General features: G+C 46.4%; 1 protein-coding gene across 1 annotated transcript in view; it reads right to left on the reverse strand.

The window, feature by feature from the left end:
• The window catches only part of LOC112219968 (A disintegrin and metalloproteinase with thrombospondin motifs 19), a 123,276-nt gene that overhangs the window by 9,200 nt on the left and 104,517 nt on the right, over positions 1-9,559 (reverse strand). Inside the window, exon 22 of the mRNA XM_042302704.1 lies at positions 4,432-4,609. Within this exon, the coding sequence (XP_042158638.1) occupies positions 4,432-4,609 (178 nt within the window). The remainder of the gene's footprint in view (positions 1-4,431; positions 4,610-9,559) is intronic.

The raw sequence follows: 9,559 nt of genomic DNA on the forward strand, positions 1-9,559 counted from the left end.
CTCATTCTCAACCTCAACCTCAGCAGAATCAGTCTCAGCCTCAGAATCAACCTCAGCAGCCTCATTCTCAACCTCAGAATCAACCTCAGCAGAATCAGCCTCAGCCCCAGTCTCAACCTCGGCAGCCTCATTCTCAACCTCAGCAGAATCAGCCTCAGCCTCAGAATCATCCTCAGCAGCCTCATTCTCAACCTCAGCAGAATCAGCCTCAGCCTCAGAATCAACCTCAGCAGCCTCATTCTCAACCTCAGCAGAATCAGCCTCAGCCTCAGAATCAACCTCAGCAGGCTCATTCTCAACCTCAGAATCAACCTCAGCAGAATCAGTCTCAGCCCCAGAATCAACCTCAGCAGCCTCAGCCCCAGAATCAACCTCAACAGAATCAGCCTCAGCCCCAGGATCAACCTCAGCAGAATCAGCCTCAGCCCCAGAATCAACCTCAGCAGAATCAGCCTCAGCCCCAGAATCAACCTCAGCCCCAGAATCAGCCTCAGCCCCAGAATCAACCTCAGCAGAATCAGCCCCAGCCCCAGGATCAGCCTCAGCCCCAGAATCAACCTCAGTAGAATCAGCCTCAGCCCCAGAATCAACCTCAGCAGAATCAGCCTCAGCCCCAGAATCAGCCTCAGCCCCAGTATCAGCCTCAGCAGAATCAACCTCAGCAGCCTCACTCAACCTCAGCAGAATCAGCCTCAGCCTCAGAATCAACCTCAGCAGCCCCAGCCCCAGGATCAGCCTCAGCCCCAGAATCAACCTCAGCAGAATCAGCCTCAGCCCCAGAATCAACCTCAGCAGAATCAGCCTCAGCCCCAGAATCAGCCTCAGCCCCAGTATCAGCCTCAGCAGAATCAACCTCAGCAGCCTCATTCTCAACCTCAGCAGAATCAGCCTCAGCCTCAGAATCAACCTCAGCAGCCTCAGCCCCAGAATCAGCCTCAGCCCCAGAATCAGCCTCAGCCCCAGAATCAGCCTCAGCCCCAGAATCAGCCTCAGCCCCAGAATCAGCCTCAGCCCCAGTATCAACCTCAGCCCCAGTATCAACCTCAGCCCCAGTATCAACCTCAGCCCCAGTATCAACCTCAGCCCCAGTATCAACCTCAGCCCCAGTATCAACCTCAGCCCCAGTATCAACCTCATCCCCAGTATCAACCTCAGCCCCAGTATCAACCTCAGCCCCAGTATCAACCTCAGCCCCAGTATCAACCTCAGCCCCAGTATCAACCTCAGCCCCAGTATCAACCTCACCCCCAGTATCAACCTCAGCCCCAGTATCAACCTCAGCCCCAGTATCAACCTTAGCCCCAGTATCAACCTCAGCCCCAGTATCAACCTCAGCAGAATCAGCCCCAGCCCCAGAATCAACCTCAGCAGAATCAGCCTCAGCCCCAGCTTCAGTAACTCTTCCCCAGCTGCAATTTATGATAAACTATGCGCACTCTTCCCAGAAGGCTTAACATTTTCGAACGTCGTCATCTGGTACCATCCAGCCCCTAAACACAGTGATTGCATGCCAAATGGCACCCTATTCCCTATGTAGTGCACTACTTTTGACCAGAGCCCTATTCCCTATTTAGTTCACTACTTTTGACCAAGGCCCATAGGGACACACACAGGGACGAGTGGGCAGAAGAGTTGGTGGAACGTGTAAACTGTGAAATTCACTGCAGGCTTTAAAAATACATTTTAAAAAAATTAAAAAATGGCACTTGTGTCTGGGGTCAACGGAGGTCGTTGAGTGGTGTGTCTGGCATGCTCGTGAATAGGTGGAATTATACAACAGAGCATAATCCCACAGCTTGAGGCCGCACATAATATTTTTAATGAAGTCATCAAAACATGGCACATTTAGATTGCCGGTGAAGTGGTGGGCCAAACTTTCCGCATCAACGCTCGCCAATTAATGGGTTTTGAACTGACTCGGGAAGGAGCTCGAGATACTTTGAGGATACTTTTTTGGAAACCCTACACAGCGCGATGTCTGTCAGAGAGCCCGTTGTGCGTGAGACAGATGATGTATCTAATGGATTCGTACCATACTCAAATAATAAGACAGAACAACCCTTGGGAACCTTCGATGAACTTGGGAAGCTATGATAGGTAAGGGAGCTGGAATGGTGATACAAGCTGCGTCTGGGGAACAGTTATTGTAAGTAGTAGAAACAACAGGACTTCATTATTATTAGGTTATTATATTAATCTATAGATGAATTATTATCAGGATCAATGCACATCACAGAAGACTTAACATGGACCAACAACACCACCACTCGTCAAGAGGGCTCAACAGCGTCTCTACTTCCTAAGTCGGCTGAAGAAATTCAGCATGCCGCCCCGGGTCCTCTCCAAATACTACCCCTGCACCATTGAGAGTGTCCTGATTGGTTGCATCACAGCCTGGTACAATAATTTCTCTGTCCACGACCAGTAAGGTCCTCCAGTGGTTGGTGAAGACAATTTTTTTATCTACAATGCTAAAAAAATATATTACATTCTGGCTCTGAATATAGAGCTCAGCTCTTGTCTTTTCTCAGCGTGTCTTAAACCCATGCAAGCATCAAGTGCTGTTCCCACATGCTTCAAGAGGGCCACCATTGTTCCTGTTCCCAAGAAAGCTAAGGTAACTGAGCTAAACGACTACCGCCCCGTAGCACTCACATCCGTCATCATGAAGTGCTTTGAGAGACTAGTCAAGGACCATATCACCTCCACCCTACCTGACACCCTAGACCCACTCCAATTTGCTTACCACCCAAATAGGTCCACAGACGATGCAATCTCAATCACACTGCACACTGCCCTAACCCATCTGGACAAGAGGAATACCTATGTGAGAATGCTGTTCATCGACTACAGCTCGGCATTCAACACCATAGTACCCTCCAAGCTCGTCATCAAGCTCGAGACCCTGGGTCTCGACCCCGCCCTGTGCAACTGGGTACTGGACTTCCTGACGGGCCGCCCCCAGGTGGTGAGGGTAGGCAACAACATCTCCTCCCCGCTGATCCTCAACACTGGGGCCCCACAAGGGTGCGTTCTGAGCCCTCTCCTGTACTCCCTGTTCACCCACGACTGCGTGGCCACGCACGCCTCCAACTCAATCATCAAGTTTGCGGACGACACAACAGTGGTAGGCTTGATTACCAACAACGACGAGACGGCCTAGAGGGAGGAGGTGAGGGCCCTCGGAGTGTGGTGTCAGGAAAATAACCTCACACTCAACGTCAACAAAACTAAGGAGATGATTGTGGACTTCAGGAAACAGCAGAGGGAACACCCCCCTATCCACATCGATGGAACAGTAGTGGAGAGGGTAGCAAGTTTTAAGTTCCTTGGCATACACATCACAGACAAACTGAATTGGTCCACTCACACAGACAGCATCGTGAAGAAGGCGCAGCAGCGCCTCTTCAACCTCAGGAGGCTGAAGAAATTCGGCTTGTCACCAAAAGCACTCACAAACTTCTACAGATGCACAATCGAGAGCATCCTGGCGGGCTGTATCACCGCCTGGTATGGCAACTGCTCCGCCCTCAACCGTAAGGCTCTCCAGAGGGTAGTGAGGTCTGCACAACGCATCACCGGGGCAAACTACCTGCCCTCCAGGACACCTACACCACCCGATGTTACAGGAAGGCCATAAAGATCATCAAGGACATCAACCACCCGAGCCACTGCCTGTTCACCCCGCTATCATCCAGAAGGCGAGGTCAGTACAGGTGCATCAAAGCTGGGACCGAGAGACTGAAAAACAGCTTCTATCTCAAGGCCATCAGACTGTTAAACTGACAGCCACCACTAACATTGAGTGGCTGCTGCCAACACACTGACAATGACACTGACTCAACTCCAGCCACTTTAATAATGGGAATTGATGGGAAATTATGTAAATATATAAACAATGCTACCTTATATAATGTTACTTACCCTACATTATTCATCTCATATGCATACGTATATACTGTACTCTATATCATCGACTGCATCCTTATGTAATACATGTATCACTAGCCACTTTAACTATGCCACTTTGTTTACATACTCATCTCATATGTATATACTGTACTCGATATCAGCTACTGTATCTTGCCTATGCTGCTCTGTACCATCACTCATTCATATATCCTTATGTACATATTCTTTATCCCCTTACACAATGTATAAGACAGTAGTTTTGGAATTGTTAGTTAGATTACTTGTTGGTTATTACTGCATTGTCGGAACTAGAAGCACAAGCATTTCGCTACACTCGCATTAACATCTGCTAACCATGTGTATGTGACAAATAACATTTGATTTGATTTGATTTGAGTTCTTGAGTTCTCCAATTCATTTTCTGAATAACATTTCTGAACTGAATTGGAATGGATCCCTACTCTGTTAGACATGAACTCGGGAGGTGGTGACCGTGATGACAAGATGCATGATACTCACCCAGGCGTGGCGAGGTGATGGTGTTGACGTTGATCCTCTCGTTGCACGCCTGCTGCTGACATGGCCGGTACGCCGCCGGCTTCTCCGACGAGAAGCACTCGTTGCCGTGGCGCCCGGTGATCTTGTGCATGCACTGGATAACCCGGGACTGCATGCTTTTGCCACAGGTGACCGAGCACTATCAACACCGTAACACACAGCATAAGATTATGTCAGTGGACATAATGTCAAATACAAATGATGAGTTAGGAACTCCCCTCACCTGGTTGTCTAGGTCTTAAATGATGAGTTAGGAACTCCCCTCACCTGGTTGTCTAGGTCTTAATTGGACACATATTGAAAGGAAATAACAGCAGACACTCCTGCTTTTCATGGAATTGAGTTTGACCATGATATGATATCCGTTTGATTACGAAAGCATAGGACTTTTGACCTCATGTTAAGTGTCCCCTACCACAGCCCCTGGTCAGTGCTCCAGTATGTGGCTGTATGAGTGATCCATATAATGAGCTTGCATCACTCACTTGGGCCAAGCCAAAAAAGTCTCTGAGGTAAAAGACCTGCCAAGGCATGAGTGGAACACCGGCTTCAGCGATTGGCTGTGGCCAGTTCGAGCTGTTTCCGTGGTCGACTGCTGTTTGCCAAAACACAGAGAGACTCAGGCCTAAATATGTCCAACCCGGCAGAGACAGAGTGAATTTATACAGGAGGCGCTGCGATGAATAGTGGCAGAGCCAGATGAATATAGTCTTGTAATCCCTTCTCCAATGCCTTTTTAAAAAACAGCTTTCTAAACATTCAAAGAAGTGGGGGTTGGGGAGATGGAGTCCGTCCGCTTTCAACTCAAGGCTTTTTCGACATGAGCTGACTTCGTAATGCATTTATGTGGAGGTTAGTGTTTAAATAACAGACAGCTGTTGTGACTAGAACAGCATGTTTGGGATCAGGCATGTCTGGACGGGGCGAGCGGGGAGAGAACAGCCTCGGCGGCGCTCCTATTCACCCGATACATTAGTCTGCTTTAGCCATACCGAGGCTCGGGAAGATGGCAAATACATCTCAGGGTTTGGCAGTGATATGACAGAGCACTCTCCATGACAATTTGTAGATTTCCAGATTTCCACAGAGAGAGAGAGAGAGAGAGAGAGAGAGAGAGAGAGAGAGAGAGACAGAGAGACAGAGAGACAGAGAGAGAGAGAGACAGACAGAGAGAGACAGACAGAGAGAGACAGAGAGAGACAGACAGAGAGAGACAGAGAGAGACAGAGAGAGACAGACAGAGACAGACAGACAGACAGACAGACAGACAGACAGACAGACAGACAGACAGACAGACAGACAGACAGACAGACAGACAGACAGACAGACAGACAGACAGACAGACAGACAGACAGACAGACAGACAGACAGACAGACAGACAGACAGGGAATACAACAATGCAACAGACAGTAAATAATCAAATACGCTTTTCAAAAAGTAAGTAAGTAAAAGTAAGTAAGCCCATGTATTTATATAAGGATAGATCTAGTTAAAACAATTTTATAGGTGTGATTGAGTTCATTCCCATGTATTTACTGTACATGACCTGTGAACATGTTATAACGACTATGTCAAGTAATCTAGGGGTATTTTTATTAGCATTACCACAAATGATGTGGTTTATAGTCACACATGAAGGGATTTGTGGTTCTGCAAGCCACAGAGTCGAAGCAAATAAGAGAAAAAAAAAAGATTACTTGAAAACAAAGCGTCCGTTCCCAGTTCTCACAACCTCAGCCCTTTGACCATCCCATTGGAACAAGGTTCACAAAGGGACGGGCCGTCTGAGTCAACTGTTAACACAGTGGAAATGTGGATTATTAGTAGGGTTGCAAAGGGTAGGAAACTTTCCGGTACATTTTCCATGGGAAATTAAGCCCAGGAATTTGGGGAATTTTGCTTAATTAAATCCATCAAAAAAGTTAGCTGACAGTTAACCTTTTTTTGTGGGATACACATAAAGGCAATTCTAGGTCTTGTGGCATATTTTGGTTAAACTATCCCCAATTTAATGGAATTGTAACCCTCTGTATCCACAGTGCATTCTTCCATCACATGTACAGCTGATTCTCAAGATCTTGCACACTGTGCAAGCTATTGAGCCCACACTACTACACTGTCTGAGCCAGGGACTAGATGCTTTCTGGTAAGTTTTGATTACAGTACTGGGTGGGGTGAATATATTTTATATGACATACAGATTTTTTTGTTAGCTAGTAAATAATAGCCTACAGCAAAGTGTGTTTATATATATTTTTTGTGTGAATTTTACCCATTTTTCTCCCCAATTTCGTGGTATCCAATTGTTTAGTAGCTACTATCTTGTCTCATCGCTACAACTCCCGTACGGGCTCAGGAGAGACGAAGGTTGAAAGTCATGCGTCCTCCGATACACAACCCAACCAAGCTGCACTGCTTCTTAACACAGCGCCATCCAACCCGGAAGCCAGCCGCACCAATGTGTCGGAGGAAACACTGTGCACCTGGCAACCTTGGTTAGCGCGCACTGCGCCCGGCCCGCCACAGGAGTCGCTGGTGCGCGATGAGACAAGGATTTCCCTACCGGCCAAACGCTCCCTAACCCGGACGATGCTAGGCCAATTGTGCGTCGCCCCACAGACCTCCCGGTCTCTGACGGTTATGACAGAGCCTGAGCGTGAAACCCAGAGTCTCTGGTGGCGCAGCTGGCGCTGCAGTACAGTGCCCTTAACCACTGCGCCACCCGGGAGGCCTGCAAAGTGTGTTTAAATCATTTCTAACTTATTAATAATTTCTGGTAGTTCGTTTTTGCTACCATGTGGGTTTTAGCTTTGTTAATTCACCTGTTTCCATACATGTTCATTTTAAAACATGTATCTTATAAAGCAGTTGTTTAATCAAACTGCTTAACTTTTCATATGTACATGGAATTGTATTTGTGTTTTTTAAACAAATTATTTCTAATCATTACAGGGAAATGCCACGGGCGCTATCTGATGTGTGGAGACATTTCACTGCAGCTAATGTAGAAGGAGAAGAATGTGAAGAATGCAACAAAGATGCAGAATCATCTGGCCAAGTGCATAAAGTTCCCTTAGCGCTCACAACAAGCAACCTCTGACAAAAGTCCCTCTACTTCTATTCGAGGTGAAAATTATGAATCAGACACCTTATCGATAGCAACAGCTCATGGTCCTCTTGGAATCAGAAGTTTTTTTTTACTCAATGGAGGAACGTAGTCAGAGAATAATTAACTACATTATCTCCACCCCTCAACCAGTATTCTACAAGAGCACAGATACAAGGGACAACAGACACACCGGTCTCTACATTGCAGATGAGCTGAAGGCAGTCATCAATGACCTTGGACCACAGAAGGTATTTACAATGGTGACAGATAATGCTGTGAACATGAAGGCTGCTTGGTCTGAAGTGGAGGAGTCCTACCCTCACATCACACCCATTGGCTGTGCTGCTTATGCATTGAATCTGCACCTCAAGGACATCATGGCACTGAAAACAATGGATACACTCTACAAGAGAGCCAAGGAAATGGTTAGGTATGTGAATGGTCTTAAAGTTATAGCAGCAATCTACCTCATCAAGCAAAGTGAGAAGAATAAGAGCACCACATTGAAGCTGCCCAGCAATACCCGTTGGCGTGGTGTTTGTCATCATGTTTGACAGTCTCCTGGAGAGGAAGGAGTCTCTCCAAGAAATGGCCATATCACTGTCTGCCGATATGGACAGCCCCATCAAGAGGATCCTCCTGGATGATGTATTTTGGGAGAGAGTGATAAGCAGCCTGGAACTCCTGAAACCTATAGCAGTAGCCATTGCACGGATTGAGGGAGACAATGCCATCCTGTCTGATGTTCAGACTCTGCTTGCAGATATAAGAGAAGAAATGCGTACTGCCCTGCCCACTTCACTGTTGCTCTATGCAGAGGAAACTGCAGTTCTGAAATACCTCAAAAAGCGTGAAGACTTCTGACTGAAGCCCAATCACGCCGAAGCGTACATGTTGGACTCCAAATATGCTGGCAAGAGCATCCTGTCTGGTGCAGAGATCAACAAGGCCTATGTTGTCATCACTACCGTGTCTCACCACCTTGGCCTGGATGAGGGCAAGGTTCTTGGCAGTCTAGCGAAATACACTTCCAAGCAAGGGCTTTGGGATGGAGATGCAATATGACAGTCGTGCCAACATATCTCATCATCCACCTGGTGGAAGGGACTTTGTGGATCTGAGGCTCTTTCCCTTGTTGCCTCCATCATCCTCCAAATCCCACCAACATCAGCCACCTCAGAGCGCAACTGGTCCTTGTTTGGGAACACACACACCAAAGCATGCAACAGGCTGACCAATACAAGGGTTGAAAAATTGGTAACCATCCGGGCAAATTTGAGGCTTTTTGACCCTGACAATGAGCCATCCTCAAAAGGTTGGAAAGTGACAGTGAAGATGAGGCCTTAGAGTCTGATGTTCAAGAGGTAGACATTGAGGAGGTCCAGGGAGAAGACATGGAAGCCTGAGAGAAAGACAACCAAAGCTCTAGTTTCTAGACTATCATTTTACAGATGTATGTTGAAAACAGTTTTGGGAGATGCGATGGATCATTGAGGATCATTCAATATTCCCTTTATCTTGTTGTTCAGTGAAATCATCCCATGTGAAGAGTCAACTAACTTAATTAAAGTTCAATTTGTAACTAAATTGGGTTTTTTTTCTTTTGGAAGGATTTAATCATTTGCAATTATGTCTACTTATGATAAGGTAAAAGGTTTATGTTTCTGTCTCTATATGATATGGTAAATATATTTATTGTGTTTATTTTATTTCACCTTTATTTAACCAGATAGGCAAGTTGAGAAAAAGTTCTCATTTACAATTGCGACCTGGCCAAGATAAAGCAAAGCAGTTCGACACATACAACGACACAGAGTTACACATGGAGTAAAACAAACATACAGTCAATAATACAGTATAAACAAGTCTATATACGATGTGAGCAAATGAGGTGAGAAAAGGGAGGTAAAGGCAAAAAAAGGCCATGGTGGCAAAGTAAATACAATATAGCAAGTAAAACACTGGAATGGTAGATATGC

This window comes from Oncorhynchus tshawytscha, linkage group LG20, assembly GCF_018296145.1.
Source record: "Oncorhynchus tshawytscha isolate Ot180627B linkage group LG20, Otsh_v2.0, whole genome shotgun sequence".
In the NCBI taxonomy this organism is placed as follows: Eukaryota; Metazoa; Chordata; class Actinopteri; order Salmoniformes; family Salmonidae; genus Oncorhynchus; species Oncorhynchus tshawytscha.